This window comes from Pleurodeles waltl, chromosome 9 (assembly GCF_031143425.1).
Source record: "Pleurodeles waltl isolate 20211129_DDA chromosome 9, aPleWal1.hap1.20221129, whole genome shotgun sequence".
Taxonomy (NCBI): Eukaryota; Metazoa; Chordata; class Amphibia; order Caudata; family Salamandridae; genus Pleurodeles; species Pleurodeles waltl.
This window is the reverse complement of record NC_090448.1, coordinates 978,896,117-978,919,917: the sequence shown is the minus strand read 5'-3', so window position 1 is coordinate 978,919,917 and position 23,801 is coordinate 978,896,117. Positions and strand designations below refer to the sequence as shown.

The 23,801-nt window shown below is 48.3% G+C and overlaps 1 protein-coding gene across 3 annotated transcripts in view; it reads left to right on the top strand.

The window, feature by feature from the left end:
• The first annotated feature begins 916 nt into the window (after positions 1 to 916).
• The window catches only part of VASH1 (vasohibin 1), a 131,004-nt gene continuing 108,119 nt past the window's right edge, over positions 917 to 23,801 (top strand). For 2 of the 3 annotated variants that reach the window (XM_069208438.1, XM_069208435.1), the window contains exon 1: positions 917 to 3,549. In XM_069208438.1, coding sequence (XP_069064539.1) covers positions 3,295 to 3,549 — 255 coding nt within the window. In that variant the 5' untranslated portion in view covers positions 917 to 3,294. The remainder of the gene's footprint in view (positions 3,550 to 23,801) is intronic. The other variant, XM_069208437.1, reaches the window with a different exon arrangement.

Below are 23,801 nucleotides of genomic sequence, written 5' to 3'. Positions count from 1 at the left end.
GGTTACACATGTCGAAATTTAACAGGGGAAATATGTTATTTACAGCACAGTGCAGATTTTAGTGTATTAAACACCAAAATCTGCATGTTATTCCCTACAAACTTGTAATAGGTCCTATTAATCGCACCCGACAAATAATGTACCCCCTGGTATCACTATTTATCAGGTGCGCTAAATTGCGCCTACACTCGTAATCAGGACCACAGTCTTTTCTGCTGCTTATTTGGGAGAATGTGGGGCGGGCAAGGTTTGAAGTGCTATAATCACATCCTAAAATGGATGATACCCCCCAAACTAAGAAGACCCAAGAGGTGTGGAAAGGGCGTCTGGAATTATGCGATTCCACAGAAGATGCATTTTTCACATAATCATGGATTTGCCACATTTGTCACATAATCCATCATATCCTGCATAATCTGCAGATTTCCGAACAAAAAATATATTTCTAGCTCAAACTATTCAAAAGTTACCAAACGCGGTGCGACATGTGTGCACGTGCAATGGAAGGCCTTTAGCAAAGGGTTAACCTGGTCATCTTTCGGATGCTTACTTCTGTTTTTGATTGTTAAACTAGTAGCAATGAGGTGAAATATTGGTCCAGACAGTATTACCATGTCTAAAAGGTTCAAAATAACGAGGTAATACTATAAAACATGTGTGGATTCATGCCACATAATTTGCCCTTTCTTGCCTAATAATTTTGTAAACAGGGCAGCATAATTTGGTGATTCCTTGTCGCATAATGCCAGTGGTGTGGGTGTGGAACAGAAACGCATGAGTTTTGAATAACGGAACCGCTGCCTCCTAAAACGCGAGGCAATTGAACATCGAAAAAGCAATAGCTCTTCGCTATGCTCTCTCGGCGCGCAGCTGCTTTGGTCTGAGCACATAGGAAGGTTTGAGACACAGCTGTTCAGGGGGCGTGGCTGCGGTAGAAGCGCTCAGTGCTGATCCACGGAGTGGCAGACGCCTATTGTGCATGAAGAGAGACGAGGATACACAAATTCCAAGGGATCCCAGACATCATCCAACACCGGAGCATGCGCACTCCTCGGGGAGGGTCCTGATGGGAACAAAGTGTCATCGGCGGCAGAGGGAGAAGAAGGCGCAAGGATGAGAATGGGGAGCAGAGAGGTGGGGTACCCTTACCATCCTGGGCAGGCAGCGGCCTGGAGCTGAGGAGGTTACTGCTGGGGAAGGGGCTTGCCAGCAACCACGGAAGGGGGTGGGCGACCAAGTAAACCACTGACCAGAAGGGAAGCAACAGGAGGGGCTGGGGCAAACCACCAATCCGGCTGCAAACAATGGGTGTATTGGGGCAAACCACTGACTGAAGAGGACAGTAGCCGGGCGAGAAGTGCCTAGGACACACCACTGAGGGGAGGGGAAACAAAGGGGGACCTCGAGCAAACTACTGATCTGAGAGGTGCGTGGTGGGAGGAAGGAGTCGGGGACAAACCACTGACAAAACACCACGCTCTTGATTCAGCCACCGACTGCAGCGGGCCCTCGTCCTCCACAGCTGACAAAGGCCAGGGCTTGTGGCCAGGTCTGGCCATAAACTGAAGGACGTGGCAAAGGTCTGAAACTATGTCCTAGCTCGAGATACCATCAGAGGGACTCGAGAACCTGCACCAGAGACCTAGAGAGTAGACAATAACGAGGGAGGGGCATTGGGGGCTGACGGAGTGGCCAAAGGGACTGGACAGGAGGAGATGACTGTTGTCCAGAGGCTGAACAACGTCTGACTGGAGCATGGACGTCACCACTAACGGGAGCTCAAGGAAAGGGCAGAGAATAGAGATCTTCCAGTGTTCTGGAGGCTGACCCACAAACCTGTGCTTTGGAAAATACCCATCTCTCTGGTCCTGTAGGAAAACCAACCAGTAGGAGCCTTCATGGCAAATATCTGATACAGGCTGTGCCTACTGCACCTGTTAGACATCTGTTATACATCAGCAGTTAGTTGTGGCATTAGTGGTTGGCTGTCAAGAGCTGCGCAGCATTACATGTTGGTACCGGCCAGGCTTTGGGTAGCTTTTAGGCGCTGGTCGACGTTGGACGTGTGGAGATCCATTGGGGGTGGAGTTATTTACTGTCGTCTTCTTGGGCGACTCTTGCCCACTGCCATGCACTGCTAGGCACCGAGTTGGTGATTACTACTTAACAGTGGGTAGCTGGAGCTGTCGTATTGTATGAGGCATGTTTAATGGTTGTAGGTACCGGGGGAGGTTGCTACATGGGGCTGGTGTAGTGATGCAGTATGCTGGCCGCTGTTCTGCAGGACTTGAAGGTCATTGTTATCTGACCAGCTGAAGAATACTTGTTTAGGACTTGTCGCCCCCCCCCCCCTTTGGATTACATCACTTCCCTAGCCCATGTCCTCCCTGCCTCGCCTCACACGCTTCCCTTCTTCTCTCCTCGCCCCTTAGGCCCCCTCCCTGGGTGGCTCCCCTCCCTGTCACTCATCCCTTTGTGCTGCTTGGCAAACAGGAAGCAGGGTCACCTGGTAATGACTACCCCAGCCTCTGTTCTACAGGGTATTTGAATCTTCCACCCAACATCCAACACATTATGTTTAACTGTAAGCTCTTTTAACTGTAAGCTCTTTTAACTGTAAGCTCTTTTAACTGTGAGCTGCTCTCGAGCATAATGAATACTATTTTATATTCTATTTCCTAAACTGCTGCCTCTGCCATTTTCTCTGGCCTGCCCTTATGTGTCACTGTGAACTTCACTGCAGAAATAACGCCTCGTGGTGAGACCCCTCTCTGCACCGTGGCCACGCTGCTAGCTTTGTGAAACCGTTTCTCTGCAAGAGAAACACATGGAACGTCTTTTTAGTGCCCTCTTTTTTATGAAGAATCGTGCTTTTAATCGATAATTATTTATTCAGTTTACTTTCACTCTTAATTTATTTGGCAGCATTTTCTACATATACCGACAGGGTCTTGTAGGTCGTTTTTAATTAGGTTAAGCAGTGTGATTGTTTCTTTTAGTATTTGGCTATCATCCCTTTCCCCACATTTTGTGGCCCCCCCCTGTAGATGCAAGTTCTTTCCATGTTGGAGTAAGGCTGATGTAGTAAACAGATTTTTCTTTGTTATAACCCAAACAGAAGTGGGAAGGGGGAATCGGTCTCTGGCTTCTTATTCTCTGTTGGTTTTCTTCTGCCCCTGTTGCTGGTGAGCCACTCCCTTTCCAGCGACCCCTGCGCTGCCTGCCTGCCTGCCATGTGCTTGTGTTGCAGACCAGGCGCTGTGAGTGTCTGATACACGGAGAATCCCGGGAGAGATGCCGGGTGGCAAAGCTTGCCCAGGGGCAGCCCGACTGTCCGAGGCGAGCGGGGGCGCCGTTCCCCGGGACGAAGAGCAGGATGATGAAGGCGACGAGGACATGCGTGACGGCGGCGTGCCTTTTTTCATCAACCGAGGCGGGCTGCCCGTGGATGAAGCCACATGGGAACGGATGTGGAGGCACGTAAGCCGGTGCCACCCGGAGGGCGAGAGGATAGCGCTGCAGATCCGAGGAGCCACCGACCTGCCGAAGGTGAGTGCAGTAACACGGTGGGAAGCGAACACCTTCACAACCCACCACCTTCACAAGGGTCATATGCCATTTCACGGGAGGAGACGAGAATCTCTACATTGCACAGCGTGAACATTTGTAGTTTTGCACAGCAAGGTCTGAAAGTTGTGGCACCGGCGCTAGGCCCTTTGGGTGGGGTGGGGGGGGTGGGGGGGGAGGGGAGGTGTGTGTGTGTGTGGAGAGGATCCCGACTTCCCTCTTCAGCATCTGTTTCCTACCAGTTAGCTGTGGAACTACTTGCAAAGATTTTGTGATACCTAGATAATGTGTATGTAAATGTATGTGTATATATATATATATATATATATATATATATTTGTTTTTTCTGTCTTAGCACCCACTTTACAGATCACCCCAAAACTGCCCAGACAGCAGCTGAAGTGAGCTGTGTATTTTTATTAGAAAATTTTGTGAAGATTCATCAAACGGCGCCAAAGTTATTAGCAAAACAAAAAACGCTATTTCTATAGAGACTAGGTCCTAACTATAAATATCTAGTGGCATCCGCCACTAGGTCATATATATATATATATAATACCTTCTAACAGCAAAGGGTGTCACCACGCAATACATCTTCAAAGGCGAAGCCTCCCCAAATAACTGAAATTTTCAGTTTTGCACAAAATGCTCATTACCTCCCGTCCCTCCCTCACCTTCCTTTAGACCAACGAGGCTCCCTGCCTTCCCCTTAAACCCCCCCCCCCACCCCCACCACCTCCTGTTCTTTTTTGTCTAGCCCCGCTAGACTTACCTTCTTCTTCGTCCTCCACGGCGGGGCCTGGGGGTCTTCGACTTTGCTCTCCTCGAGGCGCGGAGCTCCTCGGGGAGGGTTCCTGGCGGTCGCGTCTTTGGGAGGTGGGCGTGGCTGCCTAGGAGACGCGTCCTGGGAGTCGGCTGACGAGGTCGGTCGGCTCTTTGCAGCTGGGGCTACAGCTTCCAAATCTTCGACTCGCAGGGACGAGCTGATGTGCCGGTTTGGATTTTCCGCATTTTTGGCAGTAGGACGGGCGTTCTGCCTGCGTTTTTAAAGGTTTTGGCTAATTATTTATGCATTGCCATTTGCTGTTCTTCTTTTAGGGGGAGGACCTTTCTCTTTTATTTAAAGGGGTTGGGATCCTATGGCTGGCATTTCTTGTTTGTATCATGCCGAAGGTACCTGCCAAAAGACGTAGGATTGTTTCCTCTTCCTCTTCATCAGGGGAGGATGGTGAGGTTCCCCTCTCCATGCCTGGGGGTCACCAGGTTCCAGTGGGGGCTTCTGCGCCACTCATGTCCAGAGAAGAGGTTCAGGACATGATTGAGGTTGCTGTCTCCTGGGCTCTCCAAGCAGGGGTGACCAGGCCTGGTCGTTCTCCGGCGGCCCGTCCTCCTGGGACTGCGGAGAGGTCCTCTTCTGGGGATGATGATGATGATGACGCTCCATCTACTTCTTCTGGTGGGAAATATGTCTCCAGGGAAGAGATGTGGGAGGTGATGTGTCATGTTTGGGACAATTTAGGTTTTCCTGTGTTTCAGCCTACAGGAACGGATTCGCATTTGTTCCCTCAATATCAAACGCCTTCAAGGTTTGCCATGCCTTTTCAGGGCCCTGTGAAGGAGATAGTACTCCGGGAATGGAAGGATGTGGATAATTCTCAGGTGCCACGGTTCCTTCAGAAACTGTACTTGCTGGAAGGGGAGGATGTGTTACCACCCTCAATTAAACTGGATTCCATTCTGGCGACCCTGATTGGCAAGACAGCGGTCAATCCGGAGGATTGTGTGCCTGCGGATGCCGCTGACCGTAAGGTGGATTCTGGTCTTAAGAGGGCATTTGCGGCGGAGAATTTGGCCCTCAGAGCGGGTATATTTTCTGCTTAATCTGCACAATCTTTGGTGCAGGATTTTGACAAGCTGGCGGTGGCTGCTCAGGAAGGTTCGGAGTGCTCGGAACTTCTGGCTGTTATGGAGCAACAGGCCAGGTTGCTGGCGGACATGTCTCCTGTGTGGTCAGTACTTCGGCTCTGGCATCAGGAGCTTTGATTGGGGCTCGTAGGTCCCTCTGGTTGAAGTTGTGGAAGGCGGATCCTGGAGAGAATTCTGCTCTCCTGAGACTACCTTTTGAGGGGCGTAATTTGTTTGGTGATCAGTTGCCTTCCATGCTTTCCAAGGCCTTTAAGGAGAGGAAACACATCTTGCCTTACAAAAGTGGTTCTTCTTCTGGCAAGGGGTGGAGGATGCATTCGCGCTCATCTCCCAAAATGGATTCCAAATCTTTTTCTTTCAGGAAACGTCGTTTTCAGCCCTGTTTTTCTCCTAAGAAGTCTGCCCCTTCGAGCCAGGATGGGTTCAAGAAGGGGTCCTGACAATCATTGTGGGCCTGGCATAGGGCAGGTTGGGGGACGGCTGAGGCACTTTCTTTCAGTGTGGCAGATGAGTGTCAGCGATCGTTGGGTGCTGGACATTGTGGACAATGGCTACGCCATAGATTTCGAAGTGGTGCCTCCAGATTCCGGGGTACGTCCCACTCCTCTGCCTGCAGTCGGGGCCCAGAAACAGGTGTTGTTGGATGGGGTCCGGGACTTGCTTCTCGAAGGGGCCATCTCCCAGGTTCCTGTGGGGGAGAGAGGTCTGGGCACTTATTCAGTCTTGTTTCTGGTTCAGAAGGTGTCAGGGGGTTTTCGGCCTGTCCTCAATCTGAAAGGGGTGAATTCCTGGATCAGGACTGTACATTTCCGTATGCTGTCCATTCAGACTATATTTCCTCTGGTCAGTCTGGGGGATTTCCTGGCATCTCTGGATCTGCAGGGTGCTTACCTGCATGTTCCAGTGGCTCGGTCTTCTCAGCGATTCCTACGCTTTGTGGTAGGCCTGGACCATGATCAGTTTTGTGCTCTACCATTCGGCCTCAAGTTCTCTCCCCATATTTTCACCAAGGTGCTGGCCCCTCTGGTGGCTCTTCTACATTCAGAAGGGGTGTTTATTCATCCTTATCTGGATGATATTCTAATCCAAGTGTCCTCTCAGGAGCTGTTGCGGAGGCATGTAGCCCGGGTTCTGGTGGTCCTGCAAAACCACGGGTTTTTGGTCAGCTGGGGGAAGTCAGATTTGGTTCCTTCCCAAGATCTAGTTTTTCTCGGGGCTCGGTTTCTGACTCTTCAAGGCTTGGTGACTGTGTCGGAGAAGCGGTTGTTGGTCCTCCAGTCTCTGGTGAGGTTGATCTTGTCGCAGCCTGCTCCCAGGGCCCTTCAGTGGTTGCATCAGCAGGGTCATTTGGCGTCGGTGATTTTTCTGGTACCATGGGCACGTTCCATCTTCTTTGCCTGATGAACTGGTTCCTGGTTCATTGGTCTCCAGGGTCAAATTCCCTTCTGGCGCGGATTCCGGTGTCGGGGTTGGTTTGCAGGGAGTTGGGTTGGTGGCTGGTGCCCGCTCATCTTCGTGTAGGGGTGTCTTTATCTCTTCCTTTCCCGGTGGTAGTGACGACCGATGCCAGCCTCTCCGGTTGGGGGGCTTGGATGGGGTCGGCTCAGATCCAGGGGTTTTGGTCACCTCTGGAAGCCAGACGCTCCTCGAATTGGCGGGAGTTGAAGGCGGTGCTTCTAGCTCTGATTAATTTTCAGGACTCCCTGAAAGGGGTAGCGGTTCTTATTCAGACAGACAACTTGGTGACCAAAGCTTATGTGAACCGGCAGGGGGGGACCAGGTCGTGGGCTCTGTTCCGCCTTGCCAGGAAGATTTTTGTTTGGGCTCAGGAATGGGTTCTTTCCCTGCGTGCCACTTACATTCGGGGGGTGGTCAATGTTCGGACGGATCTTCTTAGCAGGGTGATTCCTTCCTCTCAGCTTTTCTCCCTCCAGTGGTCTCTGTTTCATCATCTGGTTCACCTATGGGGTCTTCCGGTGGTAGATGTGTTTGCGTCTCTGGAGAATGCAAAACTCAGTCGCTTTTGCTCCCGGTTTTGTTGTCCTCAGGCTTGGGCGGTGGACAGGATGTCGTGTCCTTGGCCTCAGGGTCTTTTGTACGCTTTCCCACCCTTTCAGTTGCTCCTTGCGTTTCTATTGAGGGTACGTCTTGTGAAAGCCAGAGTTCTCCTGATTGCGCCCCATTGGCCTAGGGAAAATTGGTTTCCGTTGCTTCAGTTGATGGCGTCAGAACACGTGTGGACTCTTCCTCTCTGTCCGTCGCCTCTGGAGTTTCCTTGCCTCTCGATGGGGTAATTGAGGCGGTTGCACTTGACGGCCTGGAAGTTGAACAGCGGGGTTTGACGGGTTTGGGAGTTCCGGTAGCTTTGAGTTCTACTCTACTGGCTTCCCGACGGCGTTCCACTTTGCTGTCTTATGGTCGGCAGTGGAAGGTTTTTTCTTCTTGGTGTTTCCGACTTAGGTTGGATCCTACGTCTGCTTCTCTTTTTGATGTGATGCAGTTTTTACAGGATGGTGCCCAGTTGGGTTTGTCGGTGGCTTCTCTACGGGTGCAGTGGGCAGCGATTCAGGCTTTTAGGGGTCCATGGCGTAATCTGTCTGGTGAGGGTCGTTTGATGTCTCGATTTTTCCAGGGTCTTCTTAACTTGTTTCCTCGCCGGGTGCGTTCCTTTCCTTCCTGGGATCTTTCATTGGTATTGGATGCTTTGACTGTTCCTCCCTTTGAACCTCTGGGGGCCTGTGACTGCGTCATCTTTCTTTGAAAACTTTTTTTCTGGTGGCCATTACTTCGGCCTGCCGTTTAGGGGAATTGGGGGCCTTGGCCTGCTCGTTTCCTTTTTGTAAGGTTTTTCCAGATCGTGTGGTGCTTGTTCAGGTTCCTTCATTTGTTCCTAAGGTGAATTAGTCTTTCCATGCTCGCCAGGAGGTCATTCTTCCTTCGTTTTGTCCGGATCCTTCCTCGGATGAGGAGGTTCGGTTGCATTCTTTAGATGTGCGTATGGCCTTTTTGGAATATCTACGGGTAGTTGCTCCTTTCCGTAAGGGTGATTCTCTATTTGTGAATTTCAGTCCGGCTCGGAAAGGTGAGAAGCCATCCACAGCTTCCTTGAGTCGGTGGGTTCGCTCGCTGATACTGATGGCCTATTCTTTGAAAGGGGTGGTTCCACCCCAAGGGATTCAGGGCCGTTCGACCAGGGGTATGGCGGCTTCGGTGGCGGAGCTTCAGGGCGCTTCTGTGGTGGAAATTTGCAGGGCCGCAACTTGGGCCTTGCCTTCGACCTTTGTTCGTCATTACAGACTGCCGGACTTGGGTAATTTGGAGTTGGTGTTGGGTCACCGTGTCTTGTCCTCTATTGTAATCCACCAGTCACCAGTCAGAGGGTGTCAACATTAGAGCAGGTGGCGAGAAGAAGAGGGATTCAGATTGCAGTTTAGTTGTAACTGCCATTAACAGAGGTAAGCTGTAGTTTCAAAGAAGAGTGTTCTAAAAAGGAGTTAGAAGATAAAGTTTGCTTTACAGATGGCAAACTTTAAAGGTGTAAGCAGCAAATTACCTCTCAGCGAACTCTTTTGACAATGTACCAGTATTTTTGGTGCATTTGTTATAAAGTCTATTTTTTTTAGACGACTTCACTTTGTGAACAAAAAAACAACATGTTATCATGACATAAATGTAAGACAGCAGTACATACACGGGTAATTTGTGAATAACCTTAACCTGTCGTAAGGGCACATATGACATACTTTCTAAATAACGCTGTAAACCAGCAATTAAATTGTACTCATTAAAGTTAATTAAATACATCAAAGAAAATATAGTGACTCTGAATTACAAGCTAGACGTCTTGTTGCTTCTGTAGTTTAACTTAAGAACTACTTTAGCCCGACATCCGCCAAATGAGAATATTAATGAGACAATGTAATCACTCACAAAATATCATGCACTTGATAGCCAACTAATCAAAGGCCAACATTGAACAAATCATGAAAATCAGTGGCCGAAGTGAGCTGTTTAAAAGACCACTCTGTGTGTACTACTTCTTAAAAGTACTTTATAAAGTATTGGTTATATGAAGTTGTACAGAAACTAAAGCTGTCTCTAGCTATACCTAAAAAGAGGATTTGTTTGTGGTATCAGTGATATCATCTTTAATGTCAATGGGGGTGTGGTGTGTGTTATGTTAGCAGTGTTTTTGCAGCATAGTAATCACCCATGAGAGTATCCAGGCATTCTGTAGGAGGTGTGTGAGGCCAGCCCTCGGGGCTTACCCAAAAAGCCAGGTTTTCAGTTTCTTGCAGAAGTCGAGGAGAGAGGAGGAGGCTCTGATGTGTTGTGGTATGTCATTCCAGGCTTTAGGGGCTAGGTATGAAAAGGTGCAGCCTCCTGCTCTGCTCTTGTGTATGTGTGGGGTGTGCTAGCGAGAAGCTGGAAGAGCGGAGGTGTCTGCAAGGTTGATGAAAGTTAATGTGGCTGTTCAGGTAGGCAAGAACAGTGCTGTGGAGGGTTTTGTAGCTGTGAGTGAGTTCAAAGTGTGCATGCTTGTGTCCTTGGAGCTAGTGGAGTTACGTAATGTGTGGTGTGATCTGGGCTTGGTTTGCGAGGTTTAGGACTAGTCTGGTGCCGCGTTCTGGATGGACTACAGTTTTCTTGTGAGCTGATTGCTAATCCCTGAGAATGTTTACATAGTCTAGTCTGCTGGTGATGAGGGCTTGAGTGATTGTGTTCCTGGTGTTGTCTGGTAGCCACTTGAAGATTTCTTCTGCATCCTTAGTGTGCTGAGACAGGCCAAGACCACTGCGTTGACTTGGGCTGTCATGTCGTGTTTCTTGTCTATGGTGATTCTGAGGTTTCTCACTTGCTAGCGTGGCATCGGGGTTGGTCCAAGGTCCGTGAGCTGCCAGGTGGTGTCCCATGGTGAGGCGTTCTTCCCGAATACTACCACCTCAACCATGCCTAGTTCAGTTTGAGGCAATTGTATTTCATCCAGGTGGCAACTTCCATCATGCATATGGTGAACCTTTTCCTGGTATTGGGTGTTTTGTTTGAGAGGGACAGTACCATTTGCTTGTTGTTGGTGTAAGTAAAGATGTTTATGTTGTGAATTCTTATGACATAGGCCAGCAGGGTTGTGTAGAATGGTGAAAAGTCCTGGGCTAAGCGAGGAGCCCTGCGAGACTCCGCAAATAAGATTTTGTGCTTCAGAGGTGTAGGGGGGCATGTTGTTAGTTTGGGTTTTTTCGGTGAGGAAGGAGCAGATCCATTCGAGTGAGAGGCCCTGGATGCCTGCTTCATGGAGTTGTTGGATTAGGATGGGGCCAGAAGGATGAGGGCTGCGATCACCTCCCATCGTATATCGTCCGTATATCATCCATTGCTGCTGTAAAGGAGGTTTCTGTGCTGAAGTTGAGTCTGAAGTCTGTGTGCTATGAAGAAGCTGGTTTTTAGTGGGGTAGTTGGGGAGGCTTTTTGCTTGGAAGGAAAGGAGGGCTCTCGTTTTGTAATTGGCTAGTTTGATCGGGTAAGCCGAGTGTTTTTTTTAGGAGGTCCTTGATGGCTGCTTGTTTCCGTGGTTCCAGAAAGGTGGCTTTACCGATGGAGGTGTTGAGGAGAGAGTAATTGTCTTTCAGATAGGAATTACTCCTTTGTCAAAGGCGTGCTGGGGGCAGGGGTCCACTGGGACTCCAGAGGGAATGGTCTCCGTGATTGTTGTAGTTTTGTCTGTGCTAATAGTGTCCCACGTTGTGATTGTGTTGACTTCCTCCTTCACTGGGAAATTTCTGAAGAGGGCCAGAGGGTCCATTTGTGGGAGGAAGTTGTTGTATATGGTTGCGATTATGCTGCAGCATAAGTTCAAGAAGATGTTGCACAGATCTTGTGATTGGTTGATGTATCCGTTAACAGCTGTGGGTGTGGTGAAGTCTTTGACAATTACGAACATTTCTTTACTGCTATTGGAGCTGGTGTTTGTTTGACTAGGGCTTTACTCTTGGTTTTTCGGATTAGCTGAGGTAACTACTCTGGCTGTCTTTTGAAGGAGTCTTTTTCCATTTCCCCTTTGCTGGTTCTCTATTTCCATTCCAGTTGTTTGCAGTGTCAGTTTTTCATTTTGAGGTCTTTTCTGTATCAGCTGCCTTCTGTTCTGGTTTTTGCCGTATTGCTTCATTTCATGGGGGCAGGGTATGGGTGCAGTTGGTGATCCACTTGTTGAAGTTCTCAATGCAGCATGCAAGGATGCCTGTGGGTTCTGGTTTGTTCTTGTGCAGGCCAGTCGTCCAGTCCGCCTCTGTTAGGTTGTTACAGTGTCGGCGTTCTGGGACTGCTGTATGGGCTTTTCTGGGTTGATGGATGTAGATTGTAAAACAGTCTATGGCGTGGTCCGTTCAGGAAACAGGGCTTGAGGTGTTGATCATTACGTAGTTGAAAGATCTGAAGACTGGGTCTAGGATGTGCCCTGCAGCATGGGTGGGCTCTGTGACACATTGGGTCAGTCCCAAGTTCCGGAGGTTGTCAAGAAGGGCATCTGAGTTTGGGGTTGGTCTAGTCTTCAAGATGGAATTTGAGGTCTCTTAGGAGGGTGAAAGTGCTGGCATCGAGCGGCTAGGGGGTCGATCATGATGTTGACCCAGGGGGCTGGTGTGGGGTAGGCTAGGGTCCCACCCAGTTTGAAATTTGTTGTTATTTGAAGTTGAGGTGTTCTATGTAGTTTGTTCTGGTTATGGCGGAGGAGGTGTGTATGAAGGTGTCTTTGTAGACAATGGTGACTCCAACTCCTGGTTGCTTTTGACAGTCTTGCCTGGAGATCTTGTATCCCGCAAGGAGGGCAGTTGTGATGTCTAGCTTTGAAGCTGTGGTCACCCATATGAGGTCTTCACTGATGTCCTTGATGATGCTATTTGTGTTGTCATCAGTGACATGAGGTCAGGAGCAGTACATTGGGGCGGGGCATGTTAAGATGTATATGTTAAGTTGCCTGGCATTGGCAAAGCTCGCAGTGCTTAATTTGTAAACAGAAAAGTGCGGGTGCCCGAAGCCCGCCTCTTAAACACGCGGCTGCTGCAATTAAATGTGGTGGCACGGAATACTGAGGCGGCGTGATCCTGAAGCCATCCCGGGCCTCTTCAATCCATTTACAGCCACTCACTGCCCATTCAGCTCACTCTACCAGCTTTCTACTTTCTCCCATTGTGATGCTTTTTCGTTTTTCTCTTCCTCCGTCTTTCCCATATGTGTCTTTTGCTCGCAGCAAATTCTTGAGGCAGAAGAATAAGCCCCTGCCCTCAAAAATAAGTGCTGGTGCTCAGCTTCGGAAACAACAAGCACAAATTAAGCTCTGAAAGCTTGCCTTAATGGACCCCTTCAGTGTTTCTAAGGGTTTTTGATTGGAAAACCAACATCCCATGAAATTATGTTTTTGGGGGAGTTTGTAAGGGGTGTCTTTAAGAATGTTGATTAATTACTTGTCTTTCTTGATGCCCTTAACTACGGTAATGATAATTTCTTTCAAATATTGTTTTTAAGTTTGTCATTCTATACTTTATCACATGCCACTAATTAACTTCACCCCCCATGGCCCCTACTGCCAGCGCTTTTGGCCCTCCCTATTGCCCGCACCACTGCCTCCAGCTCTTGCTGTCCACAACTTGAGGACTTGTTGAGTAGCCCGGAGGCCTGTGCATGGCTCTCAGCCACACAATGGTCACTACCCCGTTCTAAAGTGCTCGCTGGCTTGGCCTCTTCCTTGCACCATGGGCATGGGTGGTGTCCATAGTCCCCCAGTTCCCATGTAAGCCATGGTATTTGTCCACACGCTTCGCCCACTGCCCTTCACCTGAGCTACGGCTGTGCCCTAATGCCACAATGAGTGGTAGTTGTTCCCTCTATCCCATTCCTATTGCCAACAGGACCTGTCTGGGGTTCATGCCTGGCTTTCACAGGGTACAACAGTAAGACTCCAGTGCCTTTTTTCACTCCATAACGTATTTGACTTGCTCCTGATTCTCTGAAAGCAGCTATGGCATGCTATGGTTAAATGAGAAACTCATAACGCGCATATTTGTTTTTCTTGGACATTATTGCAGCTTGCAGATGCTAGAGCAAAAATGCGTGTTTTTTTTTTTTTGCTATGGCTGGGGAGAACAGCACTTGTCCATGATTATACGGAGGCCTCGCTCCCTACTCCTTAGTTAGGTAATTAACTAGACATTAGACCAAGTGATGACCTTGTCTCTGCTTTCCATTCTCTCATCTGCATCCCATTCCTACTTTTCTTTCATCTGGGGTCTGTTACAATACTTTTCCAAAACAGTGTTAATCTCTGTGACTCACTCTTTCCATGAGCTTCTTCGCAAGGTGCTCATTTGCTACCCTGTTCCTTTGGACATTGCTACTTTGGTGGTAATAAAAGTGCTGCCACCCATTCATGTTATGGCCAAATAATATCCCAGAGGGGCTCCTCACTGTAAGCGAATGCTGCTGTCATTGTGGAAAGAGTAAGGCCTCATCTAAAGCATCCTCTTCACACCAGCCTTAAGAGACAATAGCACCATTCTACATCCTCTATCGTTGTAGAGTGTATGGCAGATACATTCAGGTGCTGGTCTATACCCAAGGGATGCCTAAGAACTCTGTCAGGCCATTTAAGAAATGGGCCTGATCAAGTTAGACATTTTTCAAGAAGGAGGAAAAGGCTTGAATGTCCCTAACGGGGTTAGTTCATGCTGGATGGTGGAACCTTTCTTGGTCATATGAGCATGGACGGATAATTTAAAATCATGTAGAAATCACTGACTGGCTGATACATAAGAGTGCCCTAAAGTTCCATCATTAAAAGCTACAGAGAGATCTATTCATATGAAGCTCAGAAAATGTCCGCCACCTGCAGGGTGACAGGGTCATTACTACATTAAGAGCAAAAGCCACAATGATAATACCTTAAGGTATAGCGTTCAGTAGTCACTATCCTGTCGTTTACTTTGGCAAAGAAAGGGAGACTTGTAATCGAGTGAAAATGATTAAGTATGGAGCTAAGAAGTGACAACCTGTTTAATAAGGGAGTGATAATATCTGGGTTTGAGAAAACCCATACCCCTTTGGTACTACCCAAAAGTCGGAACAAGGAATTGAATGCATAAAGACTCAAGTTTTCTTCTACTGCTAAACTAATACAATTTTAATAATACAAAAAATGATTTATAGTAGAGAGAGAAAGTGGATAGCAAGGTGAAACATGCCGCCTTATAGAAGCAAGCAATGCCATGATCCTGATTAGAAGCAATTAGTTTGGAATAATTAGCATTTTCACCTTTTAACATGTTGCCATCAAAATGTGCTTGCCACTTAAGAGACTCACGAATATTGGATTGGGAAAACGTATGTTGTTGCTTCTGTAGTTTCCAGATTTTACCAAGGAGTCAGTTTCTTGGGACACATAAATCTCATTTGAATAGGTTCATCCTGAAAGGTGGAGAAAGACATCGTGTGTTTTTAGGTAAAGAATAGCAGCGCACAAGTGCTGCTCTTTTCAACATGTAATCTATTCTGTGGGTTTTAACCACACCCATCGAACGCCCATCACTTTCATTCATCCCTGGGCCTGCCTTTCAAAATCCCTTGATGTTGTTGGTAAATGCTTTACGTTTGTCCCACATTGAGGCTGTTTTGTTACCTCCTTGGAGACTGACCCTGTTGCATGATCGGAAAGGTAACTTAGTGTGGCACACTATTTTCTTTTGCCATGCCGCTGCGCTCATCGCGGTATATTGTTTCTTCGACTTCCTTGGTTTTGGGCATCTTGCTGTTTCTTTACGATGTCTGCGGTGGCTTTTTTATTTATGTATTTTATTTGCAGTTTTATGTAGCGCAAACTTGACACGATGGTATTGGAGGGCTTTTTTTTGCAGTTTTATGTAGCGCAAACTTAATACAAAGGTATTACAGTGCTTTACATGATCACTGCAACATTACACAAGAAGACGTTCACTTTTGGTAGCAAGGGGAGATTAAGGCCCTCATTCGGACCTTGGCGGGCGGCGGAGGCCGCCCGCCAAAGTTCCGCCGTCAAAATACCGTACCGCGGTCGCAAGACCGCGGCGGGTATTTTGACTTTTCCCCTGGGCTGACGGGCGGCCGCCGAAAGGCCGCCCGCCAGCCCAGGGGAAAACGACCTTCCCACCATGAAGCCGGCTCGTAATCGAGCCGGCGGAGTGGGAAGGTGCGACGGGTGCTACTGCACCCGTCGCGTATTTCACTGTCTGCTATGCAGACAGTGAAATACTAGCGGGGCCCTCTTACGGGGGCCCCTGCAGTGCCCATGCCATTGGCATGGGCACTGCAGGGGCCCCCAGGGGCCCCGCGACACCCCCTACCGCCATCCTGTTCCTGGCGGGCGAACCGCCAGGAACAGGATGGCGGTAGGGGGTGTCAGAATCCCCCATGGCGGCGCAGCAAGCTGCGCCGCCATGGGGGATTCAAATGGGCAACGGAAAACCGGCGGGAGACCGCCGGTTTTCCATTTCTGACCGCGGCCAAAGCGCCGCGGTCAGAATGCCCAAGGGAGCACCGCCGGCCTGTCGGCGGTGCTCCCGCCCCCGTTGGCCCTGGCGGTGCAACACCGCCAGGGTCATAATGAGGGCCTAAGTGATTTGCCTAGAATGACAGGATGTTGAGCCAGCGTTGAGACTCAAACCATGTTTCCCAGCACCAAAGTCGGCAGCTCTGGCCCTTACGCCACATGCCCTCCCCCTGGGGTTCTTTGTCTGGTGGGTGTCGGGCACTCTGGGAATAACTCATTTTTTTAAATAGAGCTTGATAATACAGGTACTGCCATTTCATAGCTCTGCAAAGCAGGTGCAGTTCCTAACAAAATCGCTATAATTCAGTTGTATCAACCTTGCAGAGATGAAGTGGTGAAAAAGCTATGTCAGGATTGTAATCTGTGACATTCTTGTTCTGTCAAGACCTCTGCAGTGGGTGCGTTAACCAACTGACTTGAGTAGAGTTTAACACTAAACAGCAGCACGTGCTCTTGATAACCTCCGGAAGTTCACCAACCAAGCACAAAGGTTAGTTCTCGGCAAGAAAATGGCGAAAGGTGTTGTCTCCAAAATGATGGAAAAGGAGTTGTGACTCCAGACCTAAGCACTTCACGGCCTTAAGCTTGATAGCAAAAAACATCTAGCCTTTAGATGAAAATTGGGCCTCTTCAAATAGAGTTCAGCTAGTGTGAACTCGATACAAAGGTATCACAGAGCTTTACATGAGCACCGGTTACGTTACACATTCATTTTTGGTAGCAAGGGAAGATTACGTGATTTGCCCAGAATCACCAGATGCTGAGCCAGTGCCAAGACTGGAACCGTGTTCACCCAGCTCCAAAGTCAGCCGTACAGGCCCCTACGCCACATCCTCTCCCCTAGCATCCTTTGTTTGGTGTGTGTTGGTGCAGTCTTGGAATAACTCATTTTTTTAATATAGCGCTTAGTAATACAGGATCTGCCATTTCATATCGCTGCAAAGCAGGTGCCATTATTAACAAAATCGCTATAATTAATTTGCATCGACCTTGAAGAGATGAAAAATCTATGTCAGGATTGTAATCTGTGACATTCTCATTCTGTCAAGACCTCTGCAGTAGGTGAATCAACCAACTAACTTGAGTAGAGCTTAACACTAGGCGATAGCACGTGCTCTTGATAACCTCCAGAGGATCACCAACCAAGCACATAGGTTAGTTATAGGGAAGAAGATGGCGAAAGGCGTTGTCTCCAAAATTGTGGAAAGGGAGTCGTGACTCCTGACCCAAATACTTAAGCTACTCAATCTTGATAAAAAAACATCTAGCCTTTGGATGTAAATTTGGCCTCTTCAAATAGAGTTCAGTTTGTGCAAACCTGATACAAAGGTATTACAGTGCTTTACATGAGCACTGGTTACGTTACACAAGAACACATTCATTTTTTTGGTAGCAAGGGGATATTAAGTGATGTGCGCAGAATCACAGGATGTTGAGCCAGCGCCGAGACTTGAACCATGTTCCCCATCTCCAAGCTTGGCAGCTCTGGCCCTTACGCCACATCCTGTCCCCTAGGGTTTTTTGTCAGGTGCGTGTTGGAGAAGTCTGGGAATAACTCTTTTTTTTTTTTAATATAGCGCTTGCTAACACAGGTTTTGCCATTTCATAGTGCTCCAAAGCAGGTGCCATTATTAACAAAATCGCTATAATTCATTTGTAGCTAAGCTGCCTCTTCTGTTATTCTGTTTTAAACAGTCAATGTTTTTAAAAGTTTGGCTGGTATTGCCAAAATAGAAGAATCACTCCTTTAAAAGTTTAACACAGAGAAATATACGGCTGCCCCCTTTTCTTTGCTCCTAACTCTGTTGACCTCCTCGTTATCTGGGTTAAATGCCATGAGTGTGCCTCTTTGTGGTTTGTTTGGTGCTATAAAAGTTTAGGTAAACAGACTAGAATGGGTCCCATCTCTAGGGTATCATAGCCAGTCTGTAGGAATGAGGCAAAAACACTCCCAAGATGGTGGCCTTGTTGTGTACTATCTCCTGCAGCGACAGGCCTGGGAGAGTTGTTGTGGCACCTGGTATACATCCACTACACTCCAAACCAAAACACATAGGTAAAAGACATTGGCCCTCATTTTAACCCTGGCGGTCTTCTGACTACCAGGGTAATGTGGCGGTATTACCACCAACAGGCTGGGGGTACATACCGCCACATTATGAGATTGGAGGGTTGGCTGCAGCCAACCTGACACTTCTCCACTCATACAGCCATGGCGGTATGATCCACCGGGCCGGAGTGTCCGAAATAGTACCACCCATGGCATTATGAGCCAGCCTACCACCGTGGTTTTCATGGCGTTTGCGACGCCATGAAAACCATGGCTGTAAGCCCTATCGGTGACAGGGAATTTGTTCCCCGTCACTACCGGTGACAGGGAATATGGTCCCTGTCACCGGTAAGTGGCTCCCCCTCCCCAAACACTCACCTGATTCCCTCCAGCCCCCCTCCATCCAAACTCACCCCCCACCGCCTCCGATCCACTCACTCACCCCCACCCCCTCCGATCCACTCACTCACCCCCATACATGCACACACCCGCAGACACACCACACAACTGACCCCCACAGCCACACACGCACACATCACCCCACCTCCCCCATCCTCACTACAGTCACAGCGCTTCTCACCCCACACCTCCACTCTCCGCATACAAACACACAGACACCCACACGCATACACCCATTTACTTACACTGGCATACATGCATTCATACACTGGCATACAACACAACACTCACAGATGCATTCACACACTCACACATTCCTAAACACACACCGAGTCACACACAACACCCCCCCCCCACCCTCTCCCCTGTTGGATGCCCGACTTACTTTGCCCGGCGAGGAGGTCGTCCGGCAGGGAAGGGGCACTGGTACCACCAGCAGCGTCCCGCCAGCAAAACACCGCCAGGCCGTATTACTAGTCCTAATACGGCTGGCGCCGTTCAACTGGCGTGGCGGTGCAGGTGGTTGCAGTGCCAGGTTACCACCTTCCTCCACAATGAAGACTTCCGGAATTCTGCCCTTATTATGGTGGAAGTCAGGCAGTGCTCATAATATGGCAGACGGATGGTAGCCTTGGTGGAGGAATGTTGGCGGCCATCACTGCAGCGGTAGGCGGTATTTACTGCCAATGTTAAAATGAGGGCCATTGTCATTTACAATGCCAATAGCTCCAACTCTCACAAATGCGAGCACTATTGCATTGCAAATGCTTGTTTTCTTAAGAAAATCGGATTGCTCACTTGACTATCTGTTAACACACCTGCACAGGAGACACCAATGTTTTTTAGAACTTGATGCTGCGTTCTCACCCTCCTAATCATCCATGCCGGACTTAGAATGGAATCCTCTTTCAGCTTTTCTGTGGCCACTTCTGAGCACTTTGGTGTAGTATCCCCTTCCCCGCCTCTCTTCAATACCCCTGTATAGAACCACAAGATATTATGCTATTTAAAGAACTGGTTATAGCTATATCATGGACCGGTTTTTCTGTACACACTCCTTTTCTGTGCATTGTTAGGGCTTTTGGTGGTTTCTGAGCAGTATCTGTGGTTGGTATGAATTTTTACTTGCAGTGTGACCCCGATTACTGATGCTGTTAACCTGGTTAACCAGGTTAGTCCCCTTCTACGACTGGCTCTCCAAGGATAGCCAGGTATAGCAGTGAAAGCTTACTCTAGGAAGTAGAGTGGGTTATGGAACACGCATACAGTGTGGCACGGTAATCCTGCTCAGTGCAGTGAAACGTCCAGTGTTTTATCGTTGGAAAAAAGAGAGCATTCTTTTAACATACAGGAGATGCAGGGCAGTTAAATGATAAAACAAAAAAAACTGCAAGTCTTGGCACCTTCTGGCCAAGATCTGACTCCAAATACTTTTAATAGCACTTGCGTGGCACCATACATGGTACTATAATAAATATACCATTGGGTAATATTTTCGGTGTTGGCCCATAGGCTGCAGTGGGTTACGGATGCCACCTCCAAACCTAAGCTAGCCTCAACCATTTCCCTGATTGTGATATCCCCTCAGCTGCTACTGTGCAGCCCCAAAGCCCAACTGGTTGTTGTGCACATAGCCCTACCTTCCTGCCTTTATTTCGATCAATACAGCCTAATCCAGAGAAGGAGCCAGCCATGTCATCTTCCTTGAGACTGCCATGAACTTTGGAGGGCTGACATTGGGCATAATTAGCCCTGCTTTGCCTTGGAGTGGAAGTGAAGTACCGAGGACCATAACAGTTTGGCTGAATCCATGATGATGTTGATGACCGTCTGTTCTTCTCTAGCAACATGCTTTAGTACGACTAGCTCTGCATATTGGGTAGGATGGTTCTTTGTTTTCACCTGTAACTCCTTCCTGGCAGTAATCTGCCGCCCTCTCGCTCCTAAGGATAAGCCACTAAGACTCCCATCCAGACCTCATGATCCCTCTATAGTTGCCAACCATACCGGTCCTCATTGTTCATGCAAGTGGTGAACTTATGTTCTTTACAAATGGGTGGACCATTTAGGGTATAACAGTCTTGTGTGTGCAGGTGTCACTCCAGGGTCATCCAGTGAAACATTAATTCATCACCCATGATGCTTGTGGCTGTGAAATTGTCCCCTGGTCAGATCTAACCATTTACCCCTCTGTGTACTAATCACATTCACTGAAATCAATTTCCCTTCGTAAAGAACGTGGAACATGGGTAGTTTCGTGTGATGATCACCTACTGGCCCACACCAGATCTAGATACTTTCCCAAGAGCCAATATTATCATTCAAGAAATTGGTTATTCACTTGCACTTGGACAACAGAGATGCGCACCCAACTTTGATCTCCCAACTCCCCTAATGTTGTGACAAATGGGCATAAATGGACTTAAGAAACGTAAATTAAGGACTGGACTACCCAACGTGGGTGGCGAGAACCATCTTAGCTCTTCAGAATCATCTCCCCAGGTGATGTGGCCTGACACCCTTGTCAGGCTGCTTCCTAAACACACTTTGTGCTGCAGACTGATATGCACTCTGATTCCCAGAAGTAGAAGCCGGCTGTGCAATGGGAAGCTCTGTGTGACATCTCCTTTGTCCTTTGGATAGTGTCTAACCTTGCGTTTTGGACCTTCATTGGTCCTTCTTCAGGGTAACCCCCTGAAGAAGGAACAATCAGGGTCTGAAATGCATCGGGGATATAATGCACATGTTGTTCGTCACGATGGATATATTATTTTCAAGAACAATTCATGAAAGTAATGAATAAATATGAAATCTGATAAATCTGAGCATTATCGTCGTGAGATTCCTATTGTCATGAACTAAGAATAACTATTACACATACTTCCTAGGATGACGACGTTTATAAAAACAAGTAATATATGTTTTTTAAAACCTTCTGGGCATTAAAACAGTGGTGCAGGAGGGAGTCTCCATCCCAAGGACGGCACAGGGCGAACTTACATATATATCTGTACACCTCAGACCAGAAGGTAATACCCCGCTAGCACACTTATAAACCAGAGTACTCTCTAAGAAGTTTGTTAAATGATCTTCTACTAAAGTTGTGTAATTAGAATGCTCATAAATGGGATGCTTCTCCCCTTTGGGGCCCTTGCGGTATCATTTACTTCTCCCATCTTTCCTAAGAAAGCCTCCAAGGGCAGTCACACTGAGTCAAGAGCAGTCATTCCACTCATCTATACAGAACTCCTCAGTGTGGGATCTTTTGCTCATTCCCTGCAGGACCAATAAGTGCTTGCAATTGGTTTCCCAGGTCCATTGGTTTTCCTTGTGCAGTGTTTTTTGGATAATGACCATGTATTTAATGCGAGTTTTCTAGATTTATTTGGGAGGTGAGATCCCGATATCTGATTCTTGTTATGAGCCAGGCCACTACATTTTGACCAGACTGCAAGGCTTGGAGGTCAGTCTCATGGATGCCCTTGTAGAGCGTAAAGTACAGCACAAGAGCGTGCACGGCTATCACGAAGTGCTCACGAACAGCTGTGGTTTCATTGCTTGGGGTTAATGAGCTGGGAACTCTTACTAGTTCAACTGGAAAGTTTGTACTTAGATGAGTTTTGACATGCTGACATGGCCTGAAAATGCTTCCACCCTTCTTTGTGAATTGATTTCTGGCATGCCTTATGTGATTTTGACAATTGAGTAATGTACATGTCCTCTGGAGGTACTTGACTGAGGCGTTCAACGTGAGAGCTTAGTTTCTGCACAGAGCGGTTGTACCACCCATAGCCATGGATGGTTACAAACCAGTTATACCAGGGTACAGGCCAACTAGAAGTTGGTGGCAGCTGAAATATATAGTTAGCGTACAGCCCTCTCAGCCTGCACCTGTGATGCAAAATCTGCCTCCTGATCCTCCTATCCTGTAGATTGTGACCAGACCCCACGAGTGTGTCTGGCATGTAGTGACCTGAGAGGCCTGTGGTTCACATGTGCAAGAAGGCTAGTGTCCAGTACATACTACCATGTTCAAGACTGCACACGATGGGCATAGCTTTGCCAGCTGTTTGTTTACTGTTAAGCCTCCTTTCCTTTGTGCTCTCTGAAAACTGTAGCTGACTGGTGGACTTAGGGGAGAATCACCATGACTTCCTCCGAACACCAGTTTCCCTGCTTTCCACTGATGTCCGTTTTACCCTTCTCCTTCCCGTGTTGTGCTGGTCGTCGCTTAGCAACCAGAGGAACTGTATCTGAAGCCGTCTGGCTCGAATCAATAAACTAACTGGACCAGTTCTGACCACCCTGTCCTCTACCTGCCTCTAGAAACGCCCGGGAAGAAGAGGACAAAGGGGAAGGGTCCACTGCCTCGTTACCGTATGGGAATGCTTAAATTATCTGGCACTTTGGTGGGCCCCGTCTTTCTGCCAGGGCTTTCAAAGTGTAAAACTGCCTCTCTGCGCCAGACACATTTGCAGTTGCCTTGAGTTGAAAGGGGCTCTGCACTCGGGTGCAGAGAAGACGTTGGTCCGAGACAGGATCGTAGCGGTTTCCCAGAGAGCAGGGGGCCAAGCCATAGATGCCAGTGCACACTTGCTACAACCACCTGTCCAACATAAGCAGTGATCCTTGCTTCCCAGCAAGGTGAGGGGTAGCTTCTCTGAGGGGAAGGCCTGCACACGGCCCATCTGACTGGAGCTCTGCGTGGAGGACGCCTCGAGGGGAGAAGTCGCTCACGGGCTAGTAACTCTTACAATGGAGTAGCATACGTGCGGGTGTGAACCCGATACTGTCCCAGACACCTGGTAATCTTTAGAGCCTGGTATGCGCCTCCAGCCCCAGATATTGTTTTCTCTGCTTTCCAGGTCTTTGATCTTTAGTGACAATAGTCTGCATGAATTGAAATGCTATGCACGTGCTGCACTGAATTGGAAATGCAGTAAGGGCCTCTGCATCTAGGACCCAGTGAATGCGCTACCCTTGTTTATGACAATATTCTGTGCATGCCCTGTTCTTCTGTTAGTCTGCAATAACATCTGGGCGCCCACTGTTCTTCAGTGACTGTCCTCTGAGACGTTCTACGTGTACTCTTTCACCGGAGGTACTTTGTGACTGTTTGCAAGTGCCTTACGTACCCCATTTCCGGCATAAATGTTTCTACATCCCATAGTAGCGCACGCTTGCAGTGTTTTTATTCTTAAAGTCTCGTGCTGTCCCGCTATATATGGGTCCTCAGAGCGTTCATTATTGATTTATTTAGAGTCGCGAACGAGTCCCCGTGGCGACTGT